Consider the following 19,671-nt stretch of genomic DNA (forward strand, 5'->3'; position numbering starts at 1 on the left):
AACACCACAAAGAACCAAATTAACAAAGCAACCTCTTACAGGGGCTAGAAGGGGATAAAGTGAATTCGATTCCCTTAATTTACTTGTTAATGTAGAATTTCTGCTGGCAAGCTTGTGGTAAAAAAATCATAGTTTGATAATTGTTGGTGTGAAGATAAACTGGTTCACTCCTTTTGGAAAGCAGTTTAGCAATATGTATAAATCTTCAAAGATCTCCATGTGTTTTAATTCAGTATTTTTTTCTTAAAAAATTATAAGGAAATAATACTTAAAAAGGACAAAATTTTACTTATAAAGATATTCATAAAAATATGCAATAACATCAAAATGCTTACGATGTAAATAACTACATTAAAAATATTTTACATAGAAAAGTGCTAGTCCATAGTGGAAAAATAAAAGAAAAAAAAATGAAGGGTTCTTATATCCAACTATATATGGGTAATGGAATTATGGGTCATTTACTTTCTTTTGTACCCTTTTAAATTCCTAAATTTCATCAAGGGTAAATATTTCTTTAAAAATTAAAAATTAAAACAACCAACATGAATCTTGATTGAGGATGAAAAAGGGGAAATCAGTTATGCAGAAGGGATGGAAACTAGGAGAGGCAGAACTTGGAAATGAGTTCACAGTGATTAGCTGTAATTCATTTTTTCACAGAGTTGTCTGAAAATGAAAGGTACTAGTATGAAAGGACAAACTGGGGGACACATGAAGTAGAGCAACGTGAACACTCAGAGGATCTCTCTAAGAAATCCTTGAGATCTTCTCTTACCCCCTCCAGTCTACTGACCATTCTGAAAAAGGCAGGAAGACATAATGAATCTGAGATCTTTCATTTAAAGTCAAATTAATGAAAACCTGGTAATTTACTATCTTTTAATGTTCAGCTCTACATGAAATTATCCTATTCATTTCTGTAGAGAAAATACATGATGAACAAATTCTTAAGCCGGCTGCATGGGTTCCGATGATGACGGCTCTGCAACCTCAGTGCCTCGGAACAGTGCCCGGAGCACCGAAAGCCTAGCTCATGTGCTTGCTCTTGTTCTAATGAGCCAAATGAAGTGTGTCTTTAATGTAAACGTCAACGTAATTTATTCATTTTTCTCACTCATATAACTAAACTGAGGAAACATTTCATCTAAGGACTTTGAAAGGAGATCCCACGTTAGCCTAATCTGAGTCCCTTCAATTTTTCTGTAACCGTATTTTTCACTGAAACAAAACTGAATTATATATTAAAAAGGTTTTATTTAAAACATCACTACCTGGCTGGCATGGCTCAGTGAATTGAGCACCAGCCTGCGAACCAAAGGGTCTCCAGTTCGATTCCCAGTCAGGGCACATGCCTGGGTTGAGGGCCAGGTCCCCAGTAGGGGGGTGCACAAGAGGCAACCACACACTGATGTTTCACTCCCTCTCTTTCTCCCTCCCTTCCCCTCTGTCTAAAATAAATAAAATCTTTTTTTTTATCACTAATTCACACTGCCTGAGTATTATGTCACAGACTATACATAAAACATATATAAAGCACTGTAGCCAGAAAGGTCAAAACCTTTTTTATCATAATACCTAAAAAAAAAAAAATCCTGTGATAACTTCAACAACACTGAAAATCCATTACAAAGAACATGCAGAACATAAAGTACATTGCTAAGACATGTTTACTTTTAAAAACTAGTTATATGAATATAGTGTGGTTTATGACAATTCATCATCATTAAGGTTGTAGTTTTTAAATACACAGCTAATACTATTCAGTTTGGCCTAATCATACCTCTTAACACATACAGCAGATGACTGTCATGTTTTTAAAAGGACAGGTAAATTTTCATTAACCTCTACAAATAAGGAATTGTCTCAAGAAATATCAAAATGAGCAGTTCTGATAATGCCTCATTAAAATTTTCCATTATCTCAAAATCTCACCTTTAGCCGACAGTTAATTTTAAAGTAATTTTTCCTATCATAAATTAAAAGATAAATTTCACATGGAATTTTTCCTGTATCCACTAAGGTAGTCCTATTTTCTACTCAAGAAAGAAGGGGCAGGACACTCTACCACCAGCCAACCATAAAAGCATTACTTAAGAACCTAATCACGGACAAAACTGGTGATGCACGAGGCATATGGTCAGTGGTATCTCCATCTAGCTATACAATCTTGTTAAGATCACTTAAAAATCTTACCTCAGGTTTCTATTTGTGAAATGATAGTGCTTACTCACAGAAGTGCTTAGAATACATCTAATTCATGTCAAGGTCATTACTCATGTTCAAAGCATTTTTAGCTTTCCCAAGTTTTAAGTCACAGTGTTTTCTAATACCTTCTTACCCCTCCCACTGGATAGGAGGGCAGGTATTGGTGTCCATTTTCCTCTGAATCATTTGAATACATCCCACATTAACATTCCCAAACTGGGGCATCACAGATAATCACACAGAAGAACGTTACTTCAAACCTTCACATTTTCTATAAAAAATGCGTATCTTTATGGCAAAAATAACTAAACACTCTAATGACTGCCAACTGAATTTCCCCCTAAGTTCGTAATGTGGTGAAAGCACTAAACAAAGGCACACACGCACACCTTCACTTGTCCCCACGCTACCACTGGCGCCCTGGACCTCAAAACCTACCGAAATAAATCTAGACACAGTCCTCTGATGAGTTTTAATAGCCTGTTCAATCACAAATGTTAAGTTGCATTTAGGAACAGAGCAAGCGGGGCTGCTACGTGGAGTTAATGATTAAGATATCAGAAGCTGTCACCAGAGCCAGTTAGGAATATCACACTCTAAAAGTGAATCTTCAAAATGCACGTTTCCACATACATTCCCAAAAAATATACCTAGAAATCCAGTAAAGTTTTAAGATCTTGGACACGTAATAAGTTCTTTTTAAATTGCTGTGGGGCAATGAAGTAGGGAGATGAAATTAATCATTGGGATGTCAAGTTTTTCCTCAAAGTCTATTTGAAGACAGCAGCAATTTAAATGTATGTATATTTGTAATTTTTAATTTCAGTACAAATTACATTTTAAAATCTAACCTATGTCAAGAAGAACATTTCACAAAAACCTAGACAGACATTATACAGTAGTTGTTTTCTTGCAAAATACGCTATATTTTATAATTGATAACTTCAAGCAATTCTGAAAACCTAATTTTGAATCAACTTTTCCTTGACAAAATAATATAAGAAAAATCCAAATATAATTTAACTTGTGAAAACATTAAAAACAAGATTTTCAGGATTTTTTATTGGCTTCTTCACAAATTATCTTTTAATCTTCTTTACATCTATCACTTATAGTATCAATTTTACCAATTTAGCATTTTATTATAAAACTCCTGAAGAGTAAATGAATACTGTGAAGAGGCCATCAGTATAAAATGTATGATCCAATAACACCTATTTTACACTTCAAACTCTATTATCAGCGTAAGGGGTTAAAACTGTGCTTCACACAGAGTACACCCACAGGCAACGGTTTGTGTCAGGCTTAACCCCAGACAAGGTCACGGACAGCTCTCGCTACAGTCTGCACTGCATTCAAAGACACACTTCGAATTGTAAAGAACAGGTTATATAATTTTGTGCTTGATTTTTCGTAGGCTTCTCAACTAAAATAACGCCACAATTTTGAATTTATAAAGAATATTTGGGTACTTTTAACTGACATCAACCTTATTTAGACTTGCTTAAGTAGAAAATATAAAATAAAATTGGAGTCCGATTTCTACAGTTAAAGATAAAAGTGATTTCTCTTGCATAAAGTAGCAGATGGGGAAGTTTTAGAATATCAGCAAATATTTCCATTCAACAAATTCTAACATTTTGTACTATGTTTCTTGATATTTATCATCTACAAATTTAGAATCTCAAAAACTAATCTGGTCCCATTTACTATGGTGAAGGCATTAGACATGTCTTCATGTCTAGTATCTCCCAGACACACCAGAATCCTGCTGAATTTGCTACTGTTAATTTCCTCACCTTCATGGGGAATCATATACAAAAGAAGAATAAAATTACCATTAAAAGTTATAGATACGATCTCCTGAGATGGAAGACTGGAAACAGAATCTTGTCACAATCTAGGAAATGCAGTCATCCCACCAGCCAGACCCCAATGCCCTAATACGGGGTCACCCTCCTGTCAAAGACATGGAACCAAACGTTAGAAGGTGCCGTCAACGGTTCATTAAAAACCCTCGGTGACTGAGATTTATTTCAGATTCAGCAAATAATACTTCAAACCAATTGTGTTCGAGCAAAAATAAGTCAAGAACATCTAATATCATAAGTAGGTTACCAAATTTCTCTAAAAATTTACCTAAAATAACAAATATTATAAAAGTCATAAAATTATATAAACTATCTTCAAAGCAAAATAGTATTAAGACAAAGTTGGATATGTTACTTATAGAATCAACAAATACTGTTTCTGAAATGTCAAAATATTTTAAAAATAGCATCCTTTTTAATAAAACAATTTTCTCTTGCTAATTATAAAAAAAAATAGCAGTTTTGATGTCCAGGTAGCTCAACTGGTTAGAGTATCATCCCCATACACCAATGTTAAGGGTTTGATCCCTGGTCAGGGCACATACAGGAATAAGCCAATGAATGCATATAAGTAAAACAACAAAAAAATCAATCTCTCTCTCTCTCTCAAATCAATTTAAAAAAAATAACACACTCTAGTTATTTCATATCATAAAACTACCCCAATATTTGTGGCAACTGATTTAAAAATAATAATAAATAAATAAATTTTAAAAGAGTATTAATAAATACCTAATCACATCACTTCTAATATTTTAAAAGACAATCACTTTTACTATTTAAAAAAGTTATGACTATTTTAAATTATAGAGCAAAACTATCACTAGATAAAGCTTTCTTTCCAAGGAACACCGAAAAGGAAAATATTTTTTCTTTCCTGGTCATTTTGTTTTCCCCGATGTCTAGGCACTTGGCTGTAGGTATGCCACTTCCTGCACATTACCTTCTTAATCTAAAAGAGTTTTGCTTGGAGAAAAGGGCAGCCGTGGGAACCTACACATCAGAATGGAGTGTCCACAGTAACATAAGCTCCTGTGCACTGCACAGCCCCAACCTGAACACCAGGGATGCTCTGCTCAGCATGTTATACTAGCAACTTCTCCACATCTTGATCTCCTTTATGTCTTTATCACATACTGGTACCTCTTTCACATCTAATGATTAGTTCTCAGGGTGGGGAGAGACAGAGGCAGGTCCTTTAAGGCAACAACTTCATTTGTGTCTACAGTTATATAATAAATGATTTATGTGGCACAAATCAGCTTATTCATCTTTATTTCTTCCAGGTAACTTGTACTTATAAAATACCTTAAATGCCATTTTACCAAGTGAGGAAAACTAAAATGCAAAGACAAATGGCAAAGCATTTCTGAACAATCCTTTCCTATAATCATCAACCTGACCAAAGACAGATGTTTAATTTAAGCACATTTAATACAAAAAAAAAAAAAAGTAAGGAAGTAGGTTAATCTCAGAATCATCCCTGTTTCATCCCAACATCATCCGCTTGCTGGATATCTTGAAGGTTAAATGATGTCCTCCTCAATAATTATTCCTGGGAAATGAATTTTCAGAAATCATGGAAGTTTTCTGTAGTTAAAACATCTGAGTTTAAGCCAAAAATCTGAGTTTAAACAGATTTGGGGGAAAATGCTATTTTAGAAAACTCTAATACTCCATGGATTAACTCTGTTCTAAAATACGACAATTTTCTTACACTAGAACTAGAGATATTCAAGTTGTGATGGCAATAAATATGGAAGCCACGAAGACACTACAACAGCGGCTACCGCATTCTGAACCCTCCATGTGCCGCAGTCAAGCTGAGCGCAGAGACTACAGGGCCGCATTCAGTCCTCCGACCCAGCCCAATGGAACGTACAAGCCTCTGGGCTCCACTGATGAGAAAACCGAGGACCTGGAACGTTCAGTATTTTACCTGAAGCCAAACAGCTTAGGAGGGCCGGGGTTTCCACCCAGGTCTCCTGCACCGGTAGGTTATGAAGCCTTCCGACGTTACATAACGCTCCACAGATAAAAGAGCTGGTAGTGACAGACTAGAGCACTCCTGTTGGGCTGTCATTTGGAACCAAACTAGATAATGACCACAGACCACAATGTAATGATGAGAATAATGGCTATGCTTTCTGTTCTTGAAACACATTCATATAAAAAAAGACAGAGTAGTTTCAAAATAAGCATTACCTTGTTACAGAAACACGTATTCAAGTTTGTGCAAAGGCAGCTAACTGGTTTACTCTAGAGCCGCACAGGAAACACTGCAATAATGGAGGACCTAACCCTAGAGCCTGCCCTGCAGAGACTCCCCTTTCGGTCTACGATCAAGCCTCCCTTCTCCACTCTCCTTCGAAAAAACCTCTTTCGATGGAAAAGTTACAGAGATTTTAAAAAGCTATTCAAGGAAGACAACAAAAACAAACAAAAGTCATGTCAAGGGAACGCCATGCTCCAGGTTTCAGTCTGATTACAGACTCACCTGGCAAGTTTGCACTTATTAACGTTGCTGTTTTCGTCAAAGAGCTTTGTAAGATCGAGGGGAAAGATATCACGAGGAAAAGAAAGGAGTGAAGCAAAAGATTTAGGTGAGACAAAAAGGAAATAAAAGAGAAATTCTGTAAGGGAGAAGGTAGACGGAGGTACAAAGGTTTGAAGGCTTTGGGGGGAAGAGCAGTATAAGGGCACAAGCTTTGGCTCCAGGCCAAATCAGGGTGACTGAAACTTTGCCGCTGACCTTAATGAGTGACCCTGGGTAAGTCGCTTTTCTTTAGTTTCCTCATCTCTATAATGGGAATAACAATAGCTATCTCAAAGGGCCATAGTGAGCATTAAATGTTACATGTAAAACTTAATACAATGCCTGGCATATAAGTGGTGTTATTGATTAGTATGAGGAAAAGCCAGAAGCGGAAAATGCAATAAACGTGGCCTCAGGTTTCCTGTACAGGGATCTACGGAGTCTTTTCTAACTGTATGTGCACACTCCAGACTAATGGAATCAAAAATCTGACTCCCACATGATACATGCTGAAGGTCCTACTAATGATGACTGAAAAGTTATAGTATTATGTTTCCTTGAACTTTGTTTTCCTTGAACTGGTCTAAACTTAAAAGGCACATTTCAACTTTTCCAAGATGCCATGGGCAAACAGAGAACAAGAATTAATGTAACCAACCCAAACCCCAGAAATGTAAAACAGTTTAATTTCAATCCCAAACAAGTAAACTCTTGTGGCAAGTTAAGTATTTTATTAAACTGAAGCAAACTCTGATTTTGATATATAGAATACTATTTTATTATTTATTTTAAACCTTTCTTACATGTTTAAAAATATACAGGGGTTCAGAACAACCTTAATAAAATGATGACACTTCTACTAACGGACCCCTGAAGTCAAACCACAGTGTGCAACGTGGTTGGCTTCCGTAGGCACAGTTCATTGATACATCTCATAAAACAACAAATCAAAAACGCTGAGAAGAAAAATACTCAGTAGTTTGATATAAATTTTAAAATATCTGTCAGGCAGGAAAATTATGGTAAAAAAGTAAGATTTAAATGTTTAACCACTCACACCTGCTTCAGTACTAAATCCCAAATGCCTTTTGCTACATCTAAACCCCTGACGATTATCACACAATTCTATGTAACACACTAAAAAATTAGCTAATTTAACTGCTGAATATGAAAACAGATCATTACAAAAGAAAATACTGAAAGCTCTTACCTGTATTTCATAATTAAGTATATTATATTCTCAGCAGCCCTAAGAATGCAGCTTGGTCTAATATAAATAACAGCTACACAAAAGTATTTTTCTCTTAAAAGAAGTTTTTGTATATTTTTTCCAATGTTGGAGACTTAAGCAACATTGATCTATATATTGTGCTAAGAAAACTTTAGGCACATCACATAATATAATTTACATTTTCTTTGTTGTAAAAAATATAGTGTGTAGAAACATGTATCACACAAATGATTTGTGGACAGAACAGTAAGTTTTGTAGACCTAACACAAAAAGGTCAATATTTTACTCTTAAAAAAAAAAAAAAGACACACCAGATAGCTTTGAGAGCGATGCCTCACTTCTGGGTGAGTGCTCCGCATCTGCATTAGAATTATTTGTGGATCGTCTCAGAGGAAAACAAAGCTTTACTATAGCAAAAAGGACACCACTTTGGGTACATCAAATAACTTAAAATGAACCAGAAAAAAATGTTTCCAAAAGCCATTAAAAATATTTAACATAGTATCTCAAACAGGCTACTAACTGCTTTGTTGAAAGGAATAAATTATTTAACATTAAGATTGCTTTATACAGTAGATCCTTTCATTATCTAAGACACTTCTGGATTAAGGTACCAAAGGATGCAGATGAAAAAAAATACAGCAGGCTGTCAGGAAGGAGGGGTGGGGAACATCATTTTACCCTGATGAAATAAAAACACTGTTGCTTTTGCTTGTGGCAGAAATTTTGTGCTGCAGAGATTATAAAAACACCAGCAAAGGGGTTGTGTGGCAGGTACTAACATACAACGCTTACTGTGCATCCTCCGTGAGAGACCACTTAGGAATTTCAGATCAGTGTGTTAAAGCACACTTTGATGCCAAAGATTATACTTTGCCACATATATAATATGTAGCATTTTTCTATAGAGAGCAATTGCTGTGATTTCCATAAGCACAATGGGAGAGAGAGAGACAGAGACAGAATGAGAGACAAAGACAGAGGCGAGAGCTCGGTCAGACAGAGACACCAGGGGCTGTGCTCGCATCCTGCGGAAGATCTGAGATACTTTGGTTGTCCCCCGTGCTTACTTTTTCCTGTGACTGCACATTTATACTCACATGCTATAACTGTCTCATGAGATTACTCCCTATACATCCTTTTCTTTAGTTTTTTCCTCTATAAAAAGTGGGGGAAAAGAAACCCTCAGTCCCTTCATCCACAGTCAACTACTCAAGTAAACATTTCTCTTCTCTAGTGGCAAGTTTCCAGGTGAATCAGGACTGCGATCCAAAACCACTGTCAGATTACACTTGGTTTACGGGCAGCTCTTCTCTTCAAATGGAGCAGGAATTAGCCCGTTTCCTGGGCTTGGGGTCCCGTGTGTCCTGCTCCTTCAGACACAGGCAAGACGTGCACACTGTCTCCGACAGCCTCCGGAGGCCCAGCCGGAAGACACTGTTGGAAAGGCTGTATATCACACAGTTGCAAAAACTGTTACTTATAGCCAGCCAGGTCGTCAGGAAGGACAGTGTTGGGCTGTCCAAGACCCGGGAGCTTTCCAGCAGGAAGTAAATGATATAGGGGAGCCACAGCACGTAAAATACGCTAGTTATCCGAAACAGGACCATGGCATAGCGACGGTCAGGGCTGTGGCCAGTCTCTCCAGAGGCATCCACCTCATGGCTAGGGAACCGGGCCCTCCGGTCATGTATCTCTTTGGTGTGCTGCCGGCAAATTTTGAAAATGTGGAAGTAAGTGAAGCAGACAACAAAGGCAGCAGGAGCATAAAGTAAACAAACAATAAAGCCAGTGAAATAGGCACTGGTGAGCCAAGAGGTGGCACACCATTCAAAAATGTCCCCGTGATAACCAGGTTTCCCCCAGCCAAAAAAAGAAGGCAAGAAAATCAGGCAGGAGTAGACCCAGATTAAAATAATGCAAATTCTCAGTCGACAAGGGGTGACCAACTGATTGTAGGAAAGAGGCTTGGTAATGGCAAGGTAGCGATCCACACTTATGCAAGCAAGACATGCCATAGAAACGCTTTTTAGAACTGAGATGATATATCCGAAAACCTGGCAGGTCAATGACTCGTGGATTCCTGTGGAGTAGTGGAGAAGTGAGAGAGTGGGAACCAAGCAGCTAATTCCAACGAAAAGATCGGCATATGCCATCGTCTGGATGAAATAGCTGGTGGTGTAATGGTGTAGGAGTGGAGCACAGTGAAAGACGAAGATGACCGTTAAATTCCCAGCAATGATCAGAAACGTCAGCAAGACAATGACCACTGTCTCAAAGATGCAGACGTCCACGGCACTGTAGTGGCCAAATCCAAGTGGGCAGGAGTGACGCTCGGACACATTCACAAGGCCACTGCTCAGGTTCAGGATCCTCCATTCAGGCCACTTGGATTCATTCATGGCTTGGAATCAAGGGGACCTGCAGCTCTGGCTACAGCAAGGCGGTGCCCTGCCCAGCATCTGTTAAACTCTGCACCTGAGTGTCTCAGACCGGCTTTGGGAGACGGCAGCAGCGCTTCTGTCACAGCTGAGCATCCCAGACAGGACTCCAGTCTCTTCATCAGCCTCTGCACAGCAGTGACACACCTCAGCTTTAAGGGGGAAGAGGAGGGGAAAAGCTACAAAGGAGGTGGGAAAAGGTCACTCGTTAGCTTCCTCTGGTGGTCGCAAAGAACTTTTTGCAGACACAAGGCACTTCTAGAGAAAATGGATTTATTACCTTGCACTATGAAAAACTAAATCTGCAAAAAGAAAAAAAAATCAATTGCCAAAGGAAGAAAAGCATCTGTGGGCTGTTCGTCCTCCTCAGAAAGGCTGTTTCTTAGGGATCAACTAGAAAGAATGAGAAAAGAAAAAGTCTGAAATTGTCTCAGGCTTCCTGTTTCAACTAACATATGAAGTGGCTTCATATTTTAGAATTTAAATAATTAAGATCTCAGATTTGGTTGGAAAGCTAACAAAAAGTTCATTGTGACAGAGGGTCTTTGGGCTCAGTGGAGGGTTAGATGCTGGTGGGTCAACTTTAGGATCCATTTCTCTCTCATTTCTTTAAAAAGCTAAGAACCACCACCATCATCCCCTTCCCCCAAAAGGTTAATTCCAAAAGACTTGTCTGTGTTTGGGCACAAAGGAGCTGAACACAGGTAACAGACTCCAGATTGCCACACAGCTTTCACGAGAAAATAAAATATTTCCAGTATGGAAGATAATATGAAATGGGTTAACACCTGACAAAAATATGATAAACTTGTGAACTTTTCATTCTGCGTGCATTTTTTAAAGCATTCAGAAGAAAACAGTTTTAGTCTGTTACAGTTCCTGGTGCCACCACCAACAATGTAGTTTATACTTCTTCCTTATCAAAAAAATCATTTTTGCTATTAATTTCAGCATCATTAGCTTTCATTATCTGATATGCCACCTTCCTTACAAGGAGGCAGGATCACAACAGACACGGCGCAAAGCTATTATTTACCTTGCAACCACACCTACATCTCACATATTTTTTGTGGATTTAGAGGACATTTAGACAATAATAGAAACTCCCCTATCTTCTCACGGCTTATTGGACTGGAAACGCTGCCGTTATGTATTCCTTGGGTATTTCCAGTAGGCATCATAACCTATGCTACTCTACCTTTTCTACTTTCATTAGATGATTAACACATTAAATCATTACTTCAACTAAGTCTTCTGAAAGTGGAAAATTACCTTGTTTGTTATTTTTGCAGTTATGTAGCAGCCATATGTTTAAAAAAAAGTCTCTTCTATTTCTGCGTTCTATTTTGAGCAAGTGCTCAATTATCACAGGGGCCATTAGGTGGGCTGTAAAATGGTCTTGATTTAAAATTCCTCTATCGCATCGAGATGAGTTTAAATCCTAGAGTCCGAAATACTGAAAGGCTGGCAGGATAGAATCCACCCAGAAGGCTTCCAAGGTCGTTCTGGTGTAAGGTTAACATTGTCAAAAGTCTCTTTTAAAGTGCAGGCATTTCGGAGAGTCGCTTGTCAGCCTTTGTTGTCATACCTTTTGAAGAAAGACCATGCCTTAAAAATAAAGACATTTCTTCAGGAACAATGCAGCAGCACTCTTCTGAAAGTTATTTTCTCGTGCATCACCAAGTCATTCAGGGAAGTCCTTCTTCTTTTAAAACAGCCACAGGATATTCCTCCTTGCACATTCCCAGTTTCACTTGTAAAAACCAGTTCTCCTGTTTAAGGAATAAGGCAATGCTTCTCACCTACATTCACTCTTATCAGTTGCTAGGCTGGGCTGCTTGATTCAGAGGTCCGACTCACTGTGATGCAGTTTCCAGGATGCTGTCAGATATTCTTCACAATCTCTCAGCATCACTGCCTCCACCTGAGCCGGAGCCCGGCTCCTCCTCCTTGTCCTGAGCTGATGCAGAAGAACTCACCATCAGAAAGGTGACTCGGTCCTCCTGCCCCAATCAACAGCACAGCCAATGGCTACTGCAGCTGAACTGTCACTAGGTAACAGTTGCCAGGCACATGCAGGCTTACAGACTTACTCGGCAAGCTCCGATTAAGATTGACAAAGAAGACAATGGAACTGACCGATCCTTATAACATATTAATGGCATGTATGGACCTCTAGAGGTATTCTCCCTACAACCTTATGAAGATAATTTCCTACGGACAGAACAGAAAAAAGAAAACCTCGAAACCGGGATACACCTTTAAACCCTGCAGAGCAACTACCACAAGGTACTGTGACACTAACAAGTCAGCAGTAATCTAATGCTCACTGGCAGGAAAAACTCATCAATTATTAAAAACCAGCTAAGTCTTCATGAACTCAAGGGATATAACTATTTTATTTTATTAAAGTTACATTTTGATTAATAGAAGTTAAAAATCACTTAACAATCTCTCCAATCCCTGCCACACCCACACTAAATTTCTGAATTTGATGTTTTTAACTGTACAAACAAAACACTGGAACTAACATCTGTATACTAAAACCCATTTGGGAAAATATTTAAGGTCAAATACGACCTCAGAAGACTAGGCATCAGAAATAAGCAGAATGCTTGTTTAGTCCACTTTTTATTCAAACATGAAGAAGATTCAAAGACTTAAAGAACTGTCATATAGTACCTGAGCTGCCCGTACCCAGTCCAAAGAAAATAAATGAAGCTCATTTATTTGACAGAGGTTACAAACATTTCCATTTATTCTGACTTACATCAATAAACATTCACTATTTTAAAAATAATTCTTATAGCGTCGGTACTTCTCTTAAAAGTGACTTAGAACTAATGACCAATTATTTCAGAATTAATTTGAAAAGTTATGATAAAAATGGAAGTTCAACATTTGTTGAGCACATTCCATGTGCCAACCATTATGCTATGTGTCTATGCGTATTTTTTCTCTATAAAAACCCAAATCTCTATGAAGGAGGTGCCATCATTATCATTTTCCAAGGGAAGCCAGTGGGTACTAGAGAAGGTCAGTATAACCTGCCTACTATTACAGAGTCATGAATCTAGGATTGAAACCAGTCACAACTGTCATTATTAACACCCTATTGATGAACCTCATCCTTTTCCCCTTTCCTTCCCACCGATGGCTGCCAGTCAGGAAATGTCTAAGGAGAATTCTTTTGGATTTCAAAGCCCTATTCTTTCCTTCATGTTGAACTAAGTTTCAGGAAGCACACATTGTTAAAATCCTCAGGGATTTAGGTGAAAGAGAACGGAACTGCATTTCTCATTACCAGAAAAAATTTATAAAACAAGTTAGAATAATAATCTTAGAATGACAACCATGTTGAGGTTCAAGATATTTAAATTTAGTACAAAAATGCTCATGTAAATAAAGCTGCACTGAATATGAGAGGTGCATTCAAAGAAAATGAAAAACTAATTCAAAGAGATATATGCACCCCTACATTCAATGCAGCATTATTTTCAATAAGCCAAGATATGGAAGCAAGCTAAGTGTCCCTTGTTAGGTGAATGAATAAATAATATGTGATATATATAATGGAAGGTTACTCAGTCATAAAAAATGAAATCCTGCCACTTGTATAACACAGACAGATTTAGAGGGTATTATGCTAAATTAAATAAGACAGAAAAAGGCAAATATCATTATGATTTCAATCATAAGTGAAATCTAAAAAACAAAACAAGTGAAACAGAAACAGACTTATAGGTACAGGAAATAAACTGTGGGTTACCAGAGGGGAGGGGCTGAGGGGCAGAAGAAGCTGGTACAGGTGACTACCAGGTACAAACTTCCAGTTACAAAGTAAACAAGTCATGAGGACGTAAGGGACAACACAGGAAATGTAGTCAGTAATGTTGTCATAAGTCTGTATAATGACAGATGGCAAACAGACTCACCATGGGGATCATTTCTAATGCGTATATATCAATACCATATCACTATGATGAATACCTGAAGCTAATAGGATACTGCATGTCAACTGCATGTCAACTTTTTTTCAAGGCCAGAAGGTCCTATTTTATAGGAAAGCATTTTGAATTTTAGGGATAACCCAAAGTATTAAAATCATACTAGATTGGATTTAACTAACATTCTTTTTTTATAATAATAATAAATATTCAAAATTAAAATTACCTTAGATATTCATAAATGTAGACAGATCCCACATTCCATACAAAGAGTTACCGTATTTTGCTGTATATAATGCACACTTTTTTGCCCGAATTTTTGAGGGATAAATAAGGGTGCGCGTCATACACGGATATAATGATTACATACCCTAGGTATAATAATAGGTAAAATAAACCTGTATATAATGCTCACAAAAACATGGGTGTGCATTATACATGGAGAAATATGGTACTAAGTTTTACTACAAAGCCACTGAAAAATAAAACACTATCAATCATTAAAGCTACCTCAAACACCCAAATCTAAACAAATCATTTTTAAAGTATGAACTTTACACATTTTTAGAAGTTCTGAATTACAATTTTTCTCAAATCAGGGAAATGACAAAAAAAAATCTCATTTAGGGAAATGCAAATAGTAGACCACTTTTTTACATTTACTTCCCAACAATCACTGGCAGGGATTTGAATCTAAGATTACTGTAAATAACCTATAATTATACAAGCTTTCAAAGATAGACGAGTATGATAATGTGGGAAGGAAAGTTCAAGGAGCAGTGCCTTTGACCCACTAAGCTTCTTTCCTTCCGCCAACTTCTACCAAAAAGTTTTGGTAATTCTAACACAATATTTTCTTCTTTTTAGAGACTAGCTCTCATTACTAGCCCCTTACTTTTCTTCCTTCCCACCCTTTTTACTGATCTGATTATAATAGGAACTAATTTATAATGTGAAGCTCTAGTGACAAGAATATTAATATCATATACTACACAGCTCATTACATAAAGCATTCTTTGTTTTTACATTAGGCATCACTGTCTTCATTTTCAAGGTCGTTAGGTGTTGGATCATTGCCATTTTTAATACAGTCATTACCCTTCTTCTCCTTTCAACTGATGGTTGAATGCTAGTCAGGAAATCTCTAAGAGGAATCATCATTTGGGATTTCTTCAGAATTACCTCTAACAGCTAAAATTATATTAACTTCAGGAGATAGTACATCACAGGTGTTTGGTTTTTTCATTTATACCTTAAAGATGTCTTATATATTCATATATATATATATATATATATATATATATATATATATATATATCAGCATTTCATTATAAACATCTAAGCAATTCAAGCAACTACTCAATAGGACCCACACAGTAAAGGAAGAGGGACATTGGCCTTCCAATGGTAAGTAAGATAAAGCAGGCAATGACTATCAAGAGAACTACACAACTAATTTAATATATTAAAAAGTAAACATATAGAATAAAGTAAAAGGTTTTTAAATATATTTCTTGAATGTACCAAAAGGTGTATGCATCCAGAATCTATCTATTTCTTCTGCTCCACCTCCCACTGGCTGGCTTCCCTCCATCCCCACTGTCGCTGCCCTAAGCAAACCAGCATCATCTTGTGTGCGGACTGCTGCAGTGGCTTCCCGAACTGTCTGTAGCTTCTTTTCACTCCATTATGCACAAAAGAAGGAATATTCTTTTCAAAATCCAAACCAAATTATATCGCTCCCCCATTTAAAATATTTCATGGTTTGACACCGCCCTTAGAGACAAAGTCCTAATAGGTCCTATAACCCAGTCTCCATGTATCTATCCAACCTTACTTCTCCTCTACATTGTTTAGAATCAGCTGACTGGCTCTTCAGCCCCACTAGCCCCTCCCCAAGTCCCACATAGGTGCCTGTGTGCTGTGCCCTGCGGCCCAGGTTATCTGCACCTACTGCTTACTGTGCCATCACACTTCTTTCGGTAAGTTCAGATGCAATGTCCAGGTTCCAGGTCAAATACCACCCCTCAGGGAAACCGTCCCTCAGTTCCCAGATTCTGCCAGATCCCACACTTACCATAGCTACCATGATCTATTTCGCTCAACTGAGAGTCCCTGACGAGACTGCCAGCCCCGTGACAGGAGCAACATCTGCCTGCTCCTCATGATATCACGAGTGTCTCCACTACAGAGCTGGGTATGGAACAGGAGTTGGACAAATAAATGTTCTATATAGTTTTAATATAAGTAACATAAAAATAGTTTAAGGGGTCTATATGATAACAGAAAAACATTAATAATCAGTTTTGTGAAACTCAGAACACACAAAGTTCCTTGCAATCCCTTGTATGCCATACAAACTTCATAAGACAGCTATAAAACATACGACCGAATTGTAGGGGAACATGATTACTCTTCTAATATATTCAAATTAAGGGCAACATTCATCAATGCTACTACCTAAACCCAATTCAGTAAGAGTTTTTGCCTAATGCTTTGAAAAAATCATATCTTGCGAGAGATAATGATTATTTACTTATTTTAAAAATGACAAGAGCTGCAAAAGGCAGTAGCAATGCATTTTAAATGCAGTACTATCAACTGTAGTATCAGCAGTATCACAACACGGTCTAAATGCTCACAAAAAATTTCAAGCCTCTGAAGCAGCACATACTAAAAATCCACTGATTTAGTGGCCCCTCAAAGACAAAAAAAGTTCACACTGTTAACTGCATTTCATTGTAAAGCAAGTTATTAACAATTAAAAATATTTAACAAATTTTAAGTTAGTAGCTCTACAAATGAAAACTTCCTCAACCTGGAAAACTATGGAAGAAACTCTATGGGAAAACCTACAGCTGCTCTGGCTGGTGTAGCTCAGTGGACTGAGCACGGGCTGCGAACCAAAGGGTCGCCAGTTCAATTCCCAGTCAGGGCACATGCCTGGGTTGCGGGCCAGGTGCCTAGTGGGGGCCACGTGACAGGCACCACACATTGATGTTTCTCTCCCACTCTTTCTCCCTCCCTTCCCCTCTCTCTAAAAGTAATTAAATAAAATCTTTTTTAAAAAACCCTACAGCTAACTAACATATCTAATGATGAAAGACTAAATGCTTTCTCAAGAATGGAAAGGAAACAAGGCTAAGATGTCTGCTCTGACCACATCTATCCACACTGTACTAGAGGTCCCAGCCTGTATAATAGGCAAGGAAAAGAAATAGTTAAGCCAAATAAAGGAGGACATGAATACATACATAAGAAATACTTTAAAAAACTACTCGCCCTGGCCGAGTAGCTCAGTTGGTTAGAGCATCGTCCCAATACACCAAGGTTGTGGGTTCAATCTCCTGTCAGGGCACATATAAGAATCAACCAATGAATGAATGAATAAGTAGAACAACAAATTGATCTCTCTCTCTCTCTCTCTCTCTCAAATCAATAACTATGCCCTGACTAGTATGGCTCAGTTGATTGGGCATCATCCTGCAAAGCAAAAGGTCATCAGTTCGATTCCTGGTCAGGGCACATGCGTGGGCTGCAGATTCGGACCCCAACCAGGGCACATACAAGAGGCAACCAATCAATGTTTCTCTGTCACACTGATGTTTCTCTCCCTCTCTTTCTCCCTTCCTTCCCATTTCTCTAAAAAATAAATAAATAAATAAATAAATAAATTTTCAAATAAATAAAATCAATAAACATTGGGTGAGGATCTTTTTTTAAATCTGATTTTCAAAAGCTATTAAGAAAATCAGTAAGCAAGTCATAAAACTTGGAAAAATATTAGCAAAACAGATATCTAACAAAGGACTTGTATTCCAAATGTAACTGACTCCTATAATTAGTTAATAGAATTCAAATAACCCAATTTAAAAATGGAAAACTACTGGCATAGACATTTCACTAAATAAGATATACAGTTGACCCTTAAAATGAAAAAAGTGCTGAGCACCAACAGTCAGCAAGAAAAGGCAAACTACAGTCACAATGAGATACCGTTACATCCCCACCAGAATGGCTCATATCCAAACACTGACAAATGCTACATGTCGAACAGACATGAAACAACTGAAACTCTCACAACATAATGGAAAATGGCCCAACTTTAAAACAGTTTAGGATTTTCTTCTGTCATTAAACAAATCTACCCGTGACCCGTCAAGTCTATGCAATAGAAACAAAAACATATATCCATTAAAAACTTGTATAAAATGTATGTAGCAGCTTTATTTTTAATAGCAAAAAACTGAAACAACCACACATCTATCAATCGGGGAATGGAAAACGTGTGTGTGTTGACAGGCAAGAGGTGTAAGGAAACGTTCAGGGATGATGGGACGCTCTGTATTTCAACAGTTATGGGTTACATGCATGCATACATGTCAAACTCATCAAAATGTAACATTTAACACTGTGCATTTCACCTACATGTAAACTACACCCAAAAAGAATGATAAAGCTATGACTGCACTTGCATGTTTCTAGTGCTCCATTTCTGTGTAAAACCACTAAATGAGAGCCTGAAATTACCTGAGTGAATTTTAAGGCTCTGCCAGGCAATCATCTACAGGGGTTGCAAAAGTAGGTTTATAGTTGTGAGTAGGCGAAACACACAGAGTTTACCCTTGTATTATCATTCATTTATTAATTATTTTATTTATTATTATTATTGTTATTGTTAACCTATTTTTACCCACCTCTATATATTGACGTTGGAAAAGAAAAATACCAGAGTTCCCCCCCAGCAACAGCCCATCAGGAATAAGAGCTACCGAAGATCTAAATGAGCAGCTTCTACTGGGCAGAGTAAGTCCATTGGTCTGTGCCTCCTGTCACACTCTAGACCAGTGAACCTGACTCGGGGCTCCGTGTCTGTACTCACAGACACAGCGGCCCAAATGCAAGTGAGACACTGAATGAGAAAAGCCTTCTCACCAAACTTCAGCCCTACAACACCCGCAGCCTGCCCTCGCCAGCCGGCATCTAAGACAGCTGGCCAAGAAAGCAAAATCTTTGACAGGCTTCACTATAGTTAGTTAAGGAAAATAGAGAAAGAAAATACTAATTTACATCTATGTTTAACTCTTAGTGGAGGAAATCCTCAAACATAATATATAATTAAAATCTAATTGGTCAAAAACAGTATGCAGAGCAATAAAATAAAACCATATACAGCATGATCTTTCTTTCCGTTTTCTCCAAGTTACAGTTTTGCCTGTAATAAACGTTTATTAAGTTTGAAGACAAGAAAAGACGGACTTGGAGAAGAGAGTACAAGCTTTAGAGCGAGCCCAATTTGGGTGGGCACGTTGGCCACGGCACTTGGTAACTACAAGGCCTCAGTATGTCATCCTCTGCATGTGCAAAACGGACATAATAACACTTTTTACAGCTGGTTGTTTAATCGAAAATCAAAAATTAACTCTGAAAAGCACA

The 19,671-nt window shown here is 37.6% G+C and overlaps 2 protein-coding genes across 7 annotated transcripts in view; both read right to left on the minus strand.

Moving 5' to 3' along the window:
* The window catches only part of RABGAP1L (RAB GTPase activating protein 1 like), a 446,160-nt gene that overhangs the window by 284,604 nt on the left and 141,885 nt on the right, over positions 1-19,671 (minus strand). The window lies entirely within an intron of this gene.
* GPR52 (G protein-coupled receptor 52) lies at positions 8,823-10,611 on the minus strand. Its single transcript, XM_024553267.3, has one exon. It carries the CDS (start codon positions 10,247-10,249, stop codon positions 9,164-9,166), a length of 1,086 nt encoding a protein of 361 aa, XP_024409035.2. The 5' UTR covers positions 10,250-10,611; the 3' UTR covers positions 8,823-9,163.

The sequence above is a fragment of the Desmodus rotundus genome, chromosome 12, assembly GCF_022682495.2.
Source record: "Desmodus rotundus isolate HL8 chromosome 12, HLdesRot8A.1, whole genome shotgun sequence".
Taxonomy (NCBI): Eukaryota; Metazoa; Chordata; class Mammalia; order Chiroptera; family Phyllostomidae; genus Desmodus; species Desmodus rotundus.